Source organism: Tursiops truncatus, chromosome 1, assembly GCF_011762595.2.
Source record: "Tursiops truncatus isolate mTurTru1 chromosome 1, mTurTru1.mat.Y, whole genome shotgun sequence".
In the NCBI taxonomy this organism is placed as follows: Eukaryota; Metazoa; Chordata; class Mammalia; order Artiodactyla; family Delphinidae; genus Tursiops; species Tursiops truncatus.
Window position 1 is genome coordinate 149,093,032 of NC_047034.1, and position 17,512 is coordinate 149,110,543.

Sequence of the window (17,512 nt, forward strand, 5' to 3'; positions counted from 1 at the left end):
ATTTCTCCAAAGAAGACATACAGATGAAAAGCTGCTCAACATCACTAACTTTTAGAGAAATGCAAATCAGAACTACAATGTGGTATCACTTCACACCAGTTAGAATGGGCATCATCAGAAAATCTACAAACATCAAATGCTGGAGAGGGTGTGGAGAAAAGGGAACCCTCTTGCACTGTTGGTGGGAATGCAAATTGATACAGCCACTATGGAGAACAGTATGGAGGTTCCTTAAAAAACTATAAGTAGAATTACCATATGACCCAGCAATCCCACTACTGGGCATATACATCCAGAGAAAACCATAATTCAAAAAGACACATGCACCCCAATGTTCATTGCAGCACTATTTACAATAGCCAAGTCATGGAAGCAACCTAAATGCCCATTGACAGACAAATGGATAAAGAAGATGTGGTACATATATACAATGGAATATTACTCAGCCATGAAAAGGAACGAAATTGGGTCATTTGTAGAGACGTGGATGGACCTAGAGACTGTCATACAGAGTACAGTAAGTCAGAAAGAGAAAAACAAATATGGAATATTAATGCATATTATGTGGAATCTAGAAAAATGGTACAGATGAACTCGTTTGCAAGGCAGAAGTAGCAACACAGATGTAGAGAACAAACATATGGACACCAAGGGGGGAAAGCAAGGGGGCGGTGGTGGTGGGATGAATTGGGAGATTGGTATTGACATATATACAGTAATATGTATAGAATAGATAACTAAGAAGAACTTGCTGTATAAAAAAATAAAATAAAAATTCAAAAAAAAAAAACTCCTTTGCATCTCCCCACCCCTACTTTATACTGATGTCAAATTACATCTGTATATAAATTGTATCCATTAACATAGTTTTATAGTTATAGTTATTTTTATGCTTTTGTCTTTTAAATTCTATACTGAATTAAAAGTGCTTTTCGTAACACCACTACAGTATTATAGTATTTTCTATTTGTCTATATTTTTTATCTTTACCAACAAGCTGTATATTTTTATATGCTTTTTTGTTTCAACTTGCAGACTCCCTTTAGCTTTTCTTTCTTTCTTTTTTTTTTTTTTTTTTGCGGTATGCGGGCCTCTCACTGTTGTGGCCTCTCCCATTGTGGAGCACAGGCTCCAGACACGCAGGCTCAGCGGCCATGGCTCATGGGCCCAGCCGCTCTGCAGCATGTGGGATCTTCCCGGACCGTGGCACGAACCCGTGTCCCCTGCATCGGCAGGCGGACTCTCAACCACTGCACCACCAGGGAAGCCCCCTTTAGCTTTTCTTATAAGGCAGGTCTAGTGGTGATGAATTTCCACAGCTTTTGTTTATCTAAGAAAGTCTTTGTCTTTCATTCTGAAAGACAGTTTTTCCAGATACAGTATTATTGGTTGCAAGGTTTCTTTTTATCTTTCAGCACCTTGAATGTATTATTCCACTCACTTCTGGTTTGTACAGTTTCTCCTAGAAATACATCAGTAATCTTATGGGAGCTACCTTTGTATGTAACAAGTTGCTTTTCTATTGCTGCTTTCAAGATTCTCTCTTTATCTTTGACTTTTGACAGTTTGATTATAATGTGTCTTGGTGTGAGCCCCTTTGGAGTCATCATACTTGGAGTCCTTTGAACATATTCGAATTTGGATGTCTAATTCCTTCCTTGGTTTTGGGGGATTTTTGACCATTACTTCTTCAAATATGCTTTCTGTCCTGTTCTCTCTCTTTTCTCTTTCTGGAACTCCCATAATGCATATATTGGTCTACTCTATGGTGTCCCATAAGTCCCTTAGGCTTTCTTCACTTTTCTTCATTCTTTTTTATTTTTGTTCCTATGACTCTAAATAATTTCAAATGACCTTCTTTGAGTTTGCTGATTCTTTCTTCTGTTTGATCAAGTGTGCTGCTGAACCCCTCTAATAAGTTTTCAATTCACTTACTGTATTTCTGCAGCTCCAGAATTTGTTTGGTTCTTTTTTATAGTTTCTGTCTCTTTGTTGATATCCTCATTTGGACGGGCTTCTGTGAGGGGAAGATCTTTAATAATTAACCTGACTAGAGATTCTGGAGAATCTCTGAAAACTTTTTTGGTGGATGCGACTTCTCTGAGCTTGTGCAGCTAATTTTCCAATTAGAGAGGTCTGCTGGTTTCTTTTTCAGGTTTCTTTTTCATAATCTCTTGCTCCCTCTGGTGTCTGTCTGTGGTACTGAAAGTTCTCTGGTGCTACAGCGTCAAGCCACCTCACTCAGCAGCATCCCAAACTATGTTGTGCTTAGTGGCATCCGAAGTATTTTGGCTCCCCATCAGTACTGCAAGTCAAGAGAGACAGAAACCAGTCCCTCGGGAAACCCTCTGAAAAGCCAGAATGTTGAATGCATATTCCACTCTTCTTCCCACCCTCACCCCAACCCCTTGAAAAACAACCCAAGTTGAGATGTGCCTGCTTGTGGGTTTCTGGAGTTCTCAAAAAGATATTTTGGTCCATACATTGTTGTTAAGCTGGCGTCTCTGTTGAGGACTGACATTTGGGACGTTCTATTCCACTATCTTGCTGAAATCACTGCCTTATCTCTTTCTTGTAATATGGTATTTTATTTTATCTAAAACAGCATCTAATTTTGGAGATGTTAAAATGTGGAGGAAAAATGACCAATGGCAAGAGTAAGACATCATACATAGTAAGATGAGCCACAGTCTTGTTATGGCAGAAATTCACTCTAAGTATTAGGATGAAAGATTAGGGTGCTGTAATAAAGAGACCAAACAACACAGTGGCTTGGAGTACAAAAAAAGTGTGTTTCTCTGTCATTAACCGTTTTGAAATGTGTATCCAAGTGAATGGGGTAGCATTGCTACATGCTAAATTCAAAAACCCAGTTCTTTTTATCCTGTTGTTCTGCCATCCACTAAGATGCAATATCTGGGACATACTTATACTAAAAATGATTCATTGTTTATCTGAAATTCAGATTTAACTGGGTGCCTTGTGTTTTATCTGGCAAGTCTACACTAGGTTGTAGAGTCTGCAACCTAGATGGTTGTATAGTCTGCAACCATCAAAGCTGGGCTCCTGCAGGTTACAGCTGGTAAAAAGGAGAAAGAAAATTATGTGAAGGCATGCCTACTTTCCTGAGGGTCTAGGCCCAGGAATGTCATATGCCATTTCTGCTCATTTTCCAGTGGCAAGAACTTAAATTATAGGATTATACCTAACTACAAAGGAGACTAGGAAATGTTAGTTAGTTAAGTGCCCCCAATAAAAAAGGTGAACAGATTTTGGAGGACAACCAGCAGTCTTCATCATAAGAAGTTGATCTTCTGTGTCCTTTATTTCTTCTTTCCCTATCTCTGTATTTTTGCCTTATATTTTAGGGGCTTTTCTTGATGTTATCTCCCAAGTGGTTTCTTGAATATCTTATTTTAGCTATCATATGCTTAATATCCAAAAGTTATTTCTAATTTTCCAGTTGGTCTCTTTCCATTAGCAACCTTTCTTGTTCTATGGAGGTAGTCTCTTCCAAGATCTTCCTGAGGATATCATTAGAGTTTTTAAAGATTCTACTGTGCCAGAGAGCCCAGAAATAAACCCACACCTTTATGGTCAATTAATCTACAACGAAGGAGGTGAGAATATACAATGGGGAAAAGACAGTCTCTTCAATAGGTGGTGCTGGAAAACTGGACAGCTACATGTAAAAGAATGAAATTAGGACATTCTCTCACACCATATGCAAAAATAAACTCAAAATGGATTAAAGACCTAAATGTAAGGGTAGAAACCATAAAACTACTAGAAGAAAACATAAGTAGAACACTCTTTGATATAAATCATAGCAATATTTTTTTGGATCTCCTAAGGCAAAGGAAACAAAAGCAAAAATAAACAAATGGGACCTAATTAAACTTAAAAGCTTTTGCACAGCAAAGGGAACCTCAACAAAATGAAAAGACAACCTACTGAATGGGAGAAGACACTTGCAAATGATATGACCAATAAGGGGTTAATATACAAAATATATAAACAGCTCATACAACTCAATATCAAAAAAACAAACAATGCAATTTCAAAATGGCCAGAAGACCTAAACAGACATTTTTCCAAAGAAGATATACAGATGGCCAACAGGCACATGAAAAGATGTTCAACATCATTACTCATCAAAGAAATTAAAACACAATATCACCTCACACCTGTCAGAAAGGCTATCATCAGAAAGACCACAGATAACAAATGTTGGCGAGGATGTGGGGAACAGGGAACCCTGTACACTGTTGGTGGGAATGTAAATTCGTGCAGCCACTGTGGAAAACAATATGGAGGTTTCTCAAAAAAACTAAAAATAGAACTACCATATGACCCAGCGATTCCACGCCTGGATATATAGCTGAAAAAACAAAAAAACAAAACAAAACAAAACCCCACTAATTCAAAAAGATACATGTACCTCAATGTTTGTAGCAGCATCATTTACAATGGCCAAGGTGTGGAAACAAGTTAAGTGCCCATCAACAGATGAATAGATAAAGAAGATGTTTTATATATATATATATATATATATATATATATATACAATGGAATATTAGCCATAAAGAATGAAATTTTGCCATTTGCAGCAACATGGATGGACTCAGAGGGTATTATACTTACTGAAATAAATCAAATACTGTATGTTATCCCTTATATGTGAAATCTAAAAAAATAACACAAATGAATGAATATAACAAAACAGAAGCAGACTCACAGATACAGAAAACAAACTAGCGGTTACCAGTGGGGAGAGGGAAGAGGGAGGGGCAAGATAGGGATAGGGGATTAAGTTACTAACTACTACGTATAAAGTAAATAAGCTACAAGGATATATTGTAGAGCACAGAGAATATAACTAATGTTTTATAATAACTTTAAATGAAGTATAATCTCTAAAAATTCTGAATCACTATGTTGTACACTGGAAACTCATATAATATTATAATCAACTATACCTCAATTTTTAAAAAAAGATTCTACTGTGCCATTACAACTTTCTGTTGTCTAGAGTCACTTATTCTGTTTATCTTGTCTCTCTCTTACGCTTTTAGTTGTCTTTATAATTCTGGTCCTCCTGGTTGCATGTTTATGGAATAACAGACCAACAATCTTAGTAACTGAGCTGGTGTCTTCTGTTGCTGTATATTTCCTCTGTTTCCCTGTATCTGTTTCCCTGAGACAGAACATGAAGGACTTTTGGCAGTAGGGTTTTCTGGCAGGCAGGTAGGGTGAATGTGTGGGTGATTGTTGGGGGAAAGGGTGGGGGGAGGGTTTATAAATGTCACAATAACAAAAGTTTTATTCTGGGATGTCAACACATTAAACACCCTAGATTTCTCCTGGGGACTTACTGGATTTCTATAGAATAAGCCTTCTTGGTTTTGCTGTGTGTGTATGTGTGTGTGTGTTGCTTGTCTGGAAGTAAGTGCCAATCACTCTCCATTTTGAAGGTAAAGGGGTTAGGGGGTGACTGGTACAAGCTTCTGCATAGACAGACCTTCTACACACACCCTTGTTTTTAGGTCCACTTTTCATGTCTGTCTCAGCACTTGCTGGTTATGAGTTCAGAGCCTCTCTGGGATCTTGCCAGGAAGACTGGCTTTCACTCCCATTGCCTACCTTCTGGGCTATGGCTTCCTCCACTCTGCTGAGCAACCAGTGTGCTGTCATTTACTTCTAGAAATTTGTTGAAACCTCTACACTTGCCACCCCTCTTCCCTGCCATTCTCTTTGCTGTTATGTGTTTACATTCCTATTCTGTCATTTTAATGAAGGTCTCAAAAGGAAGGGGAAACAACCACTTGTGCTCACACTACTGTCTTGAACTTTAATATGTTTACATGCTTTGCAAATCTTCAAGGGTATTTATTTGTTTGGGTTTTTTACAGCTGCTTTTTTGGGGGTGGGTGTACCACCGTTAAGTGGTGAGACCTTGTTCTGCTGAGCCCCTTGATGTGTTTTTGTATACAAATTAGTATCAGAGGCTGAGGAAAACTAAACAGCTTTTTATAATAGAGTAAAACAACCTGGAATTTCCGTGGCAATCTGGGGGAGAAGGGGTAAGGACAGCGATGGGAAGAAAGAAGAGCAGGGACTTCCCTTGTGGTCCAGTGGGTAAGACTCTGCACTCCCAATGCATGGGACCCGGGTTCAATCCCTGGTTGGGGAACTAGATCCTGCATGCTGCAACTATGAGTCCGCATGTCGCAACTATGAGTTCTCACGCCTTTGCATGCCACAACGAAGCGTGCCGCAACTAAGACCCAGCACAGCCAAAATAAATAAATAAACTTTTTTTTAAAAAAAAAAGAAGAGCAAGTTAGTCACACACCATGATGTGACCTCTCCCCAAGATTCCCAATCTCTTCAAGGGATTCTAAATGCACAAAATGCTTGGTGTGACAGAACTTCTCAGGGAACCCATGAAGGTGCTTAGTTCTGTGATAAGGCAAATGGGGACAAAACAGATGATGAAATAAAATTCATGTTTTATGGTAAGACAAGAAAAATTAAAATAACATTTTTCTTTTTTCCTCCTCCCTCCCCTTTAGTGTGTGTTGTGCACCTGCACTAACCAGACTTCATTAGGAGATAACATTCCGTCTTAATCTCATCAAGGGTCATGACTCCTTGGGAGATAACGTTCCTTCTTAATCTTGTAAGGGCCCATGATGACCCATGACCCGCTACTTGCTTTGTACACGTAGATCTGGATTGTGTAAACTGTCAATAATACGTCACTTAATGTACAGCCCTCTGTCTCAGAAACCTATATAACTGAGCTTTGACCTCTAATGGGTGGAACAGTTCCCAGAGCTTTCTGAGAGGCTGTTTCCGGGTCATAATACCCAGTTTGGCTCTAATAAAATTTTCCATTTCTTTCTTAGATCGACTGATTAATTTTTTTGTCAACACAGAGAAGGACTGCGCAGACCACAGGAACCTCAGGCAAGAGACCATGAGAGCCTAAGGGCCAGGAATCTGCAGAAATTGTGGCAGGTTTGGACTCTCCTGTGCTGTGGCTTTGGCAAGGCTCTGAGGCAATCAGAGAGCTCTCTGTGGGTTGGGAGGCCCCAGCTGGCACCTGGCTCCTATATACACGTTCCCGACTTACTTGCCCCCTTTAGTTCGTACTCCACACTAGCCTGGTGTTCTTCCTAGAGGGTGAATGCGATCATGCCATCCCTCAGCTTTAAAATTCTCTACTGTCCACAATCTGAAATTCTTTATCCTGGCATCCAACACCCTTCATGACCCGGCCTCCAGCTACCTACCAAGCCTCATCTCCTCCCCACACAGGACGATCTTCACTACCTCAGATGTTTCACCGTTCCCTAAAACACTAAGGCTTCCCTTCCGTCGGAAATAGCCTTCCTCTTCTTTACCTAGTAAACACTTACTCATTCTCCAAGACCAAATTCAATCCCTCTCAGTCTTCTCCCCTGCAGAGTTAGCCATCCCACCTGTGTTCCCCCAACACCTTGTTCAGAAGGGAGCTTCTCTTCCTCTGAGTTCCTTGCAGGAAGGACTGTGTCTTACTCACTTTTGAGGCCCAATGACTAGTACAGGCCAGGTTAGGGCCCTCCCCGGGGCTCCTACAGCACCCCCCCCCGCCCCCCCCCACCCCCCGCACAACTGTAATGACACCTATCATCCTGCCTTGGAACTCTGGGTTTAAGTGCCAATCTCCTGCACTCAAAGGGAGAAACTTGGGAAAACAGAGTAGAAATTACTTTTTTGAGAGGGAAATTTATGCTTATAAAGGAAATCTCCATTTGTTAAGGGTGTCTACCTCGCTGCACTTGGAGGAGGAGATGACTAAATCTTAAGAGAATGTTATCAATGGAGAAGGCAGAGACTTAATCGGCATAACAAACCTTACCTTTGTTTACCCTGCTTTTCCTGGTAACTTCCCATAACTGCCTTCCTCTCCCACCCTCACCTTTCTTTATTTCATATGTGGCTAAAGATGGTTTAGGCCACCTGGGCAAGTTAACTCATTTTCCCTGGGTGTCTCCCAGGTATATGTGAGGTATACACATGAATAAACTTGTTTTTCTCTAGTTAATCTGCCTCTTGTTACAGGGGTCTCAGCCAAGAACTCTGAAGGGTAAAGGGACAGTTATTTTTCACCCCCTACAAGGGGCACAGCTACCTGGGGCCGAGAGGCTCCCCCCCTCCCACCTGTCACTAGCCCGCTACTGCAGGTGAAGGAGCTCTGTGGGCTGTACCCTGGTCCGGCGTCTCAACCCAGGACTTGAGCGCATTATTGGTGGAAATTAAACCCAGGGTGGGAGCCTCAGGCCAGTAGGTTGAGGCCCTGGACAGTGTGCCCGCGCAGGGGGAAGAGAAAGTCCTGCAGCTTCTCAGTCAGATAAGGAGAAAGGAGAGCAAGCCTCGCTTGTCCTCGGGTCCCAAAACACCCTGGGGACAACAGCAGGACTGCACTGCCCTGGAGATGCCCTATGGGGAGGGAGAACACGAAGGAGCTCCACAGGGCTGCAGCTGACCCCTCTGTCCTTGTCCAGACTTCTCCCCAGCAGACCTCACCCGCAGCAGCTTTGCCTTGGCTCTGTACACCCCACCTTTCCCAGGAGCATCAACTCCTAGGCCCAGCCAAACAACCATGAGAGAGACGTGACAGAACTACATCCTTCTGGGACGGGACCGCTCTAAGGAGTAGCAGGAACTGACAGGGAGCGGGGCTCCAGGGAGCAAGGCTTAACGACCATGCGGTCATTAAGAAGGCACTAGTATGAGGCCTGGGTTGGTTACAATCCCAGGTGAGCCACCTAGTAGCCATGTGACCTTAAATGAGCAAGTCACTTGATCTAACTGAACCTCAATTTCATCATCTGCAAAATGGAAACAATAATTACCTTGCAGAACTGTGAAGATTTAGAAATTAGGCTCAATAGTAAATGCTGTTATAATCACTATTTTCCAATACTCAGACGTGTGCAGGACTGGCTCCAGGCCTCTCTTCCAGGCTCTGACAAAAGCAATCCTGTAATTTGCCTGCACTACTGTACTGTGATAGTGAATGGGAAAGAAGTTATGTTACCCAAACAGTAATGGGTTAATGTCTCCCTGTTGACTAGAGACTGGGGAAATGCCTTGATTCCAAGGAGCGAGTATTGGATGGTAGGCGGCAAGGCCTGTGGGTAAAGGTGCACGTGGGTCCCTCCTTTCATCTGGGATCTCATAGCAGAAGGAACCCAGAACTTTCAGAGCAGAAAGAGACCAGGCATGACTTCCTGTTTCAACAGAAGTTGGGGTCCAGGGGCTCTGCCTATGGCTGTACTGATGTCCCTTGTACCTTTCCTATCACGGGGGAGAAAGTTCAGGGGTCAAGTTCCTCCAGTGCAGAGGGAAGAAAGAGGGCCTGAACATAGGCTACGTGTGCACAGCTTTTCCCTTCTCCCTGCCTACCCCCAGCCTCCCTTCCCTGTTCTGGACCCTGCCGGGCATCCAGTTAAAACTCCCTTAGGTGAGGCGGGGAGAACCTCCTGCTTCCTGACACATAATAGCCACGTGATAAATGTTGGTGGGTGGAACTGAATTGCATGAAGGCCATAAGGTTGATGGGAGGGAAAGGGCTTCATTTGAATTCAGGCTAAGGGCAGGGAGCCTGTGGGTGGTCACCACACCAGGATCAAGTGCCGGGAGTTGACGAGGGCCCCACCCTTCCAGGTTTGCCTGCTGTTGAAACCTGACAGCCACCCCACATCAGAGAACACGGGAGCCACATCTTCACTGTCAGTATTCCTAGTAACTAGGAGGAAGAGAGAGAGGAAGGAAGTGGGGAGGGAGGAAAGAAGGGGAGAGGAAAGGAAGGAAAGAAGGGGAGAGGAAAGGGAGAAGAAAGGGAAGAGGAAAAGGGAATGAAGGAGAAAACAAAGGAAGCTAGCAAAAAAGGAAGTCAGAGGGTGAATAAATGGACTAGTCAGGACTCAACAGCCTGGACCAACACAGAAAACCTAGCCTATGAATTTGGTCAAAAAAGGGCAAATGAGATCGGCCAGCAAGTTATGTCCCAAGATCAAAGCAGGTCCTGGGTCTCACTGGCAGCAGACTCCAAAAGAATCACAGCAGTTGTCACTAAGGCTCTGGGTCTGGAAGGATTACCAAGCTCCCCAGACTGAGAGGAGAACAGCAGACCTAGCTTGGTAATGAGCAAAATGAAGAGCTGGCCTTGGAATCAGAGGCACCTGATTGGAATCCCAGCTCGGCCATTAGGTCAGGTCATTTAACCCCTCAGAATTTCCTTATGTTGACAATGGGGATACGACTACTTTGCAGACTAGTCATGGAGATCAGAAATGATGGTGTATAGTAACTGGCATTCAGTAGGTGTTAGATGGCAACTTTTTAAAGTTTTATTTATTTTGGCAACATAGCATGCGGGATCTTAGTTCTTCAACCAGGGATCGAACCTGTGCCCCCTGCAGTGGAAGCATGGAGTCTTAACCACTGGACCTCCAGGGAAGCCCCTGGCAACTTCTATTATTAGGGAGCAATTCATACATGCAAGTTGGGTGACTATGTGTTTAAAATATTTTGTATGGAGATTTTCAAGGAGCAGGAAAATGTATATGAAATAAAAGTGCTTTGTAAGCTGAAAAGGATCCTACAAAATGTCAGGGAATTGTTTGGGAAGTCGTCTTTTATGGTCAGAAAAAATACAGGCTTTGGGTTTGGGTAGAAGTAGGTTAGGTTCCTGACCCTGCCACTGACTTGCCATGTAAGCCTGTTTCTGCATCTGTCAAATGTGGGTAATTCTTACTTCACAGGGTTGTTGTGAGAATAGGATGACGACTGGCATATCCCTTCCTGGGTAGGCGGCAAGATCCCATGTGATAGGTCAGGTCATCAGCAGTGCCAGTCACATTCTGCCAACTGGCTACAAATGAGGAGGGCCCCTCACTCTGGAAGAGCAGGGCTCCAGATTGGCAAGAGAGATAGAGAGGGGTCTTTTGTATTTGTTGGAGGAAATCTGGATGAACACTAAACCTCCATGCAGAAAACACTGAAAACTGCCACGTGGAGCCAGGCCTTCAGAAGGGCAGAAAGCCAGGCACGATCCCTAACGAGCAGTTCAGTTAGGAACTGCACTACTGCTACTAAGGGCAGACCTTAGGTTCATCTTGTCCCACCCTTCACCCCCTATTCCGTCACTGTCATTTTCCTAGGCACCGAATAAGTGTCAATCAATAATCAATCTAAAGTTGAAAAGGTTCTCATGCTTGGCACTGACATCCCACAGGGCAAAGGGTCCAGGGCTGTATCAAGAGGCCACACTAACTCCCACTTACAGGGAATCACTTGGTCCCAGGCCAGCCCCCTAAGTGGCTCCTCCTTCAGAAGCCAGCAAGGTGAATGTAGTGAAAGAGCATCAGCTCAGAATCAAGGGAGGCCCAGGTCTGAACTCTGGCTCCGCCACATACCTGCTGTGCGACTTCACAGCGAGTGACTTCACCTTTCCTCACCTGCCTCATCTTACTCCCTTGCGGTTGCTTCGACAACTATATGAGATAAAGAATGTGAAAGTGACCTGCAGAATCCAGGGCATAGAGTGCATGCTCAGTTAATATTACTTCCTTCCCTTTCCCCTTCCTCCTCACAGACCTCAGAGTCAGCTGCTTCCTTTTGCTTTTCAGAGCAGCCACCCATTCTTTCTTGGAATTCAACTCCCTTCCGGAGTGGCTGTGGTGCAACCACCTCCCCACTTCTTCGATGCCCCCAAATAAGTACACGGGTCCTTTTCATTAAAGGGTTTTTACTGCTAACCCTGGGGAAACAGATGCACGTTGGGGCGGGGGTGACAAGTCACAAACAGGAGGGAGTGTGAGGGTCCCTGGATCATGGCTCCTTGAGGGCTTCCCTTTCATTCCGAAAGTAGGACCTCAGACCTCTTCTCTGGGCCAAGGGGGCCCCTTTCTCCCCTGCTCCTCCCAGCCCAGCTGAGGCACAGCAGGTGGGAACTAGTGGACCACCGCAGTGTGCCCTAAGCGGTCCACATACTATACAGAGGACCTCCAGACAGTGATGCCCACCTCACAGGTACTTCCTCAAAGGCCAGGGGACAGTTGCCCAAATGATATGAGCATGTCCTAAGCCTACCTTATTTCTCTTTCACCCCAAGGAGGTGAAGCCAAGACGGGGTCCTCTGACTTTCTACCACAAGAAATCGGCCTGGAAAAAAAGTGAAGATTTTTACTCAGAGTCCCTTCTCAGGACTTCCTGGAGATCCTGGCTTCAGAGGCAACAGAAAACCATTCTCCAAAGTGGGAGGAAGGGCTTGAGGTCAAGGGGGCAGCAGGAGATCCTAAAGATCTTTCTGCACTAGGTTGGGGTCCCAGGCTCTGCTCTCTCTCTTCCTCGCCCTCTTCAGCTGGAATCTTTCCCAGCCTGCTCTCCCTGGTGAGTTTTCTGGTGGCGGATGAGATTGGAGCTGCGGGAGAAGTGCTTCCCGCACAGCGTGCACCGGTAGGGCTTCTCGCCCCTGTGGGTCCTCTGGTGCGCCCCAAAGTTGGAGATGTCGCTGAAGGTCCGCCCGCACTCGGCACACTCATAGGGCCGCTCACCCGTGTGGGTGCGGTGGTGCACGCCGAAGCTGGAGCTGTTGCTGAAGCTCTTCCCGCACTCGCAGCAGATGTAGGGCGCCGGCTCCAGGTGGGTCCGGTAGTGCACGGCCAGCGCCGAGCTCTGGCTGAAGCTCTTGCCGCAGATGTCGCAGCGGAAGGGCCACCTGCCCAGGTGGTCCTGCTGGTGCGTGGTGAGGTCCGAGTGCCGCCGGAAGCTCTCCTCGCAGTTGGGGCACTTATAGTGCTTCTCCTCCAGGTGGATGCGCTCGTGCCGGATGCGGTTGGAGCTTCTCGAGAAGCTCTTGCCACACTCAGAACACTTGTAGGGTTTCTCGCCTGTGTGGATCCGCTGGTGTGTTCTCAGGTTGGAGGTATTATTGAAGGTTTTGCCACACTGGGCACATATAAAGGGCTTCTCATCAGCCTCGTGCCTCGGATGAGCAGAGAGGTCCTCTGGCTCTCCAGCGGGGACAGTGACGTCCTGCGGTGGCTTCTCTGGATAGAGCCCTTGTGGCCCCTCTGGCAGGCTTGCTTGCCCATGCTCTTTCTCCCCATCTGGGATCCAAGAACCCTCTGAGTCATCCACTCTCCATGGCTTATTACCCCGTTCCCCTTCCTCAGGCAGGTGCCGTTCTGGGCTCTGCTCCTTCTCACTGCCCATCTCTGAACCCTGAGAATGAACACAAATGGCCAACACCTTTATTCCTTGGGTCAGGCCAGACCCCAGGGAATCTTTCGTCCTGGTTGAAGGGGTGGGTATACACCATCCCTTTGGAACCATCCGTCAGAAATAACCTCAATTAACTGGAATACTCGGATAGAATGCCTTTACTTACTGTCAAGTGACAAACTTCCACAGATATTTAAAGCTACCCACCAGAGCAAAAAGAAGGCCTCAGCTTTGTCCAGCCCCAAAAGATATTTGTATGATGTGCACAATGTCACTTTTCTTAATACCACAGTCTAGACTCGAATTCACCTACAAGTAAAGGAGCTTCCATTTGGGGATGCGTTCGATTTTTCTGCCTAACTGTTAAGTTAACTGAAATTCCCATTATGTTTAATCGTTTCTGAAAAGCCTTCCTTAAAAGCATCCACCTATTTGCCTGTTTTCAAAATGAAGAGAACAGAATCTCTAATTCTTGAGGCTCTCCTACTCGGTTACAAGGCCCAGCTCTGAATCCTCTTACGTGTACACTCCTTCCCTTCCCCAGACCTCACCACAGTCTAGCAAATAAAGGCTTAACATCGGGGTCCTCCAAGACCCACTGAGGGCCTAGGCTGTGTCTGTTCTGATTGGTCAGTACCCACTTCCACTCAAACACCACACACAGCAGTGCATACACAGACAGTCTCACACATAGACTCACACCACACACAGCCATACTCACATACCAACACACTCAGCCACTCTCACAACACACATACGTATCACGCAGTCACACATACACAGTCACACGCATACATACCACACACACCCCTCCCACACACAGAGCCACATTCATGGCTATCCAATTACACACCATACACACATCCAGCTATACTCACACACCACACACAGTCTCCCAAACACACATTCCCTGCCCCCCACACACAGAGTGCCCAACACAGGGCCTACTTATGCAAACATCAGCAAATGCTTGCTAAGCTGCACAGACTCCTTTGAGTTCTGACAGCCAAGGACAGGGAATGAGGGGAAGAAAGTACTGATAAGAGGAGAGTGGTAGTTCATCTGAACCTTGAAGAAGTAACAGCATTTCAAAAGGCAGCATGGGCTGGTGGAGATACTGTACAGAGTGACATGAACAAAGGGATGAGGGAGGGAAGCACAATGATGGGGCATTGATGATGGAAAATGAAAGCTTCATAACTGCTCCAGGTGGGGTCTGGTAATGGAAGGGACACCGACTGAATTTAGGGTTGGATCCCTATAGTGACACATACAGTCCTTACAACTCTGCAAATTACTCAACCACTCTGAGCCTCAACTTCCACATCACTAAAATTGTGATACCAACAGACACAGCAGGACTTTGTTAGAGAAAATGCCTATAATATGCCCAGTGTAAAGTGTGGCAGTACTAGTCATTCAGTACATGACAGCTGCTACTACAACTGTTGAAGACGCTACATGCTAGCCCTGTGAAGAAGGCAAGTATGAAAAAGATCCCTTACATGCTATTGTCGGGAAACAAAAAAAATTCAATTAAAAAATGGTACAGTACATATAATCTAAAACGTGAAATACGGACAGTACCTTAAATCTTTAAGGAGTGGGAGGTCAGCAAACTTTCTGTAAAGGACCAGAGAGTATATGTTTAGTAAATTTTGGGGGCCATAGGATCTCTGTTGCAGCTACTCAACTCTGCCATTGTATCATAAAGCAGCCATAGAAAATCTGTAAATGATTGGGTGTGTCTGTTTTCATAAAACTTTATTTAAAAGCAGGGCAGGGATAAAGATGTAGACATAGAGAATGGACTTGAGGACACGGGGTGGGACGGGGAAGCTGGGGCGAAGTGAGAGTAGCATTGACATATATACACTACCAAATGTAAAATAGTTAGCTAGTGGGAAGCAGCATCATAGCACAGGGAGATCAGCTCGGTGCTTTGCAATGACCTAGAGGGGTGGGATAGGGAGGATGGGAGGGAGGCTCAAGAGGGAGGGGATATGAGGACATATGTACGCATATGGCTGATTCACTTTGGTGTACAGCAGAAACTAACACAGCATTGTGAAGCAATTATACTCCAATAAAGATCTATTAAAAAAAACAAAAGGAAGTGAAGTATAATTTACCAATCTCTATTAGAGAGTGCTTTTTCAAGAATCTAGATAAGTGATGTGAAAAATAACAGGCTTGCTTCACCTTCAAAAATGTAAAAAAAAATCAGGAACAATTTATTCCGATACTTATTTACTGTCTCCTGACCATCCTTTTAAAAATTACAACCCCTCCAAAAAAATAAATTAAAAAATTACGACCCCTTCCCCTTCACTCAGTCTCCCCTGCCCCACAGCACTTCTCAACTCCTAACAATGTTTTTTATGTCTATTATTTAGTATCGGCCTCCCCCTGCAAAACCTAAGTCCCGTGAGGGCCAGGTTCTTTGCTTTATTCATTAATATAACCCCAACTCCTACAGCAGTGGCAGTCATACCTAGTAGATCCTTAATAAATATCTGCTGAACGAACTGAATGAAGGCTGGGCCTGTCTCCAGAACCCATTTCATGCCTACTTGTGTCTATTCTCACCCACTATTCCTTAACAATCTCCTAATTCCTGCCCACTTCCTCCTTTATGCACCCACAGAATCTTGTACTTGCTTTTACAGTGATTTGCAATTATCTGTTTACATGTCTATTTCCACTATTAGTTTATAAGCAACTTGAGGGCAGGGACTGGGTCATTCTGGCAATCTCTCCAGCACAAGGCCTGGTGCTCAAAACTTTTTTTAAGTACAAGGGAATGGATATGATCTAATTTACTTCCTACCGCTGCCCATCCCACCTAGGGCTCCAACATCTGTCTTTATGCAATGAGCTACATGGCCTCCATTCACTACCAATCCTGCTATCCTGAGAACCCACAATATACCAAGCTGCGACTCTACCCACGGCTGAATGCTGGGTCAAAAAAGAGCAAAAAGATTTAAGATTATAGTCACCACCCTAAAAGAGTTTATGGTACAGTGCAGTGAAATAGGCCATGAACTCCAGAAACTCATACAGTGTAGAAGGTTAAGTTCCAGTGGAAGCAGGGAAATCGTAATTTGCCCAAGGGCACACAGCAAGTGAGTGGCAGAACTGGGAGCCATGCCCATCACTCCAAAGCCAGTGCTTTTAAGCACTACACCAGTATCGGAGGAAGAGGAGAGAAAGAGGGAAGGAAGAAAGGAAAGAAGGAACAGCGCCATGGTAGTTCTGATGACACAGGCATATCTCCCTGAAGAGCTCAGAGATGAGCAGCTTGACGGAAAAGGTGGTCTTTGAGCTACGACTTGCAGGATGGGTGAGCAACGTTGGGACTTAGTGAGATGGGGAGCCCACCATCTACTGAGAAGACAGTGGCAGGTAAAGTAAAGAGGCTCTTACATATTACATTTCAGAGATTTCAGAGGAGAAAGGGGCCCATGGGGCTTGTCTTCCCAGGAGGCTCAGAGGTACAGGGAGGACCAAAGGTGGAAGGGACTGAGGCAGTGGTAAAGGAGCCAAGTCTAAGAAGTTAGCGCCAAGAAGGTGGGGTTGTTGATCACTGATGCTGAAGGCCAAAGGCCTGGGTTAGAGGGAAGAGGCCAAGCTGGAAAGCGGGCTGAAGGGCCTTAGTTCGGGGTCTTTGGGATCAAGTCGAGAGCTGGCGGGGGAGGAAGGGGAGAGAGGAGCTTGGAAAGATCAGGGAAACTGTGTTAAAGAACTGGGAATTGTACAGGGGGGGTGGATAAGGGGTGAGAGATAGAGAAGGACCAAAAGAGTCAGAGGGTCCGAGGAGACTGGTCAGGGGACCCGGCCCTAGAGGCCGGGTCGTGTGCAGCGGGGCGGAGTCTGAGGGCACGAGCGTTGTAGAGCACAGGAGCTGGGTTCAGGCTTGCCGACGGGCTTGGGGCCGGAGCGGTGGGAGAAAAGAAGCTGACCCCAAATGTATGGTCAGTGGAAGCGGGGCTGGACTACTCAAAGGCCAAGAGAAGGGCGGGAAGGTAGTGGTTTGGGGCCAGCAGTCTGGTCGTGCAGGCCGGGGGAAGGGGTCAGGAGTTAGGGCGGAGGGACCACAGGGGCCCGTTTGCTCCCCACTGGGTCCGGGGAGCAAAGCCACAGCCCCAACTGCCCGGTGAGAGGGAAGGGGCCACGTTTAGAGTTCCCCGCGACGCCATGCGCGCGCCCCCCCCCCACCCCGGTCCCC

At 45.4% G+C, this 17,512-nt stretch overlaps 1 protein-coding gene across 10 annotated transcripts in view; it reads right to left on the reverse strand.

Annotated features, from left to right (window-relative positions):
• LOC117307600 (uncharacterized) overlaps positions 1-17,512 on the reverse strand; it is a 72,215-nt gene that overhangs the window by 54,590 nt on the left and 113 nt on the right. For 5 of the 10 annotated variants that reach the window (XM_073791129.1, XM_073791127.1, XM_073791126.1 and 2 more), the window contains exon 1: positions 11,472-17,448. The exons of 1 other annotated variant lie outside the window; for it this stretch is intronic. In XM_073791129.1, coding sequence (XP_073647230.1) covers positions 12,415-13,392 — 978 coding nt within the window. In that variant the 5' untranslated portion in view covers positions 13,393-17,448 and the 3' untranslated portion in view covers positions 11,472-12,414. Of the gene's footprint in view, positions 1-11,471; positions 17,479-17,512 lie in introns of those variants that run through there. 4 more of the 10 variants (XM_073791140.1, XR_012325615.1, XR_012325612.1 and 1 more) reach the window with 4 other exon arrangements.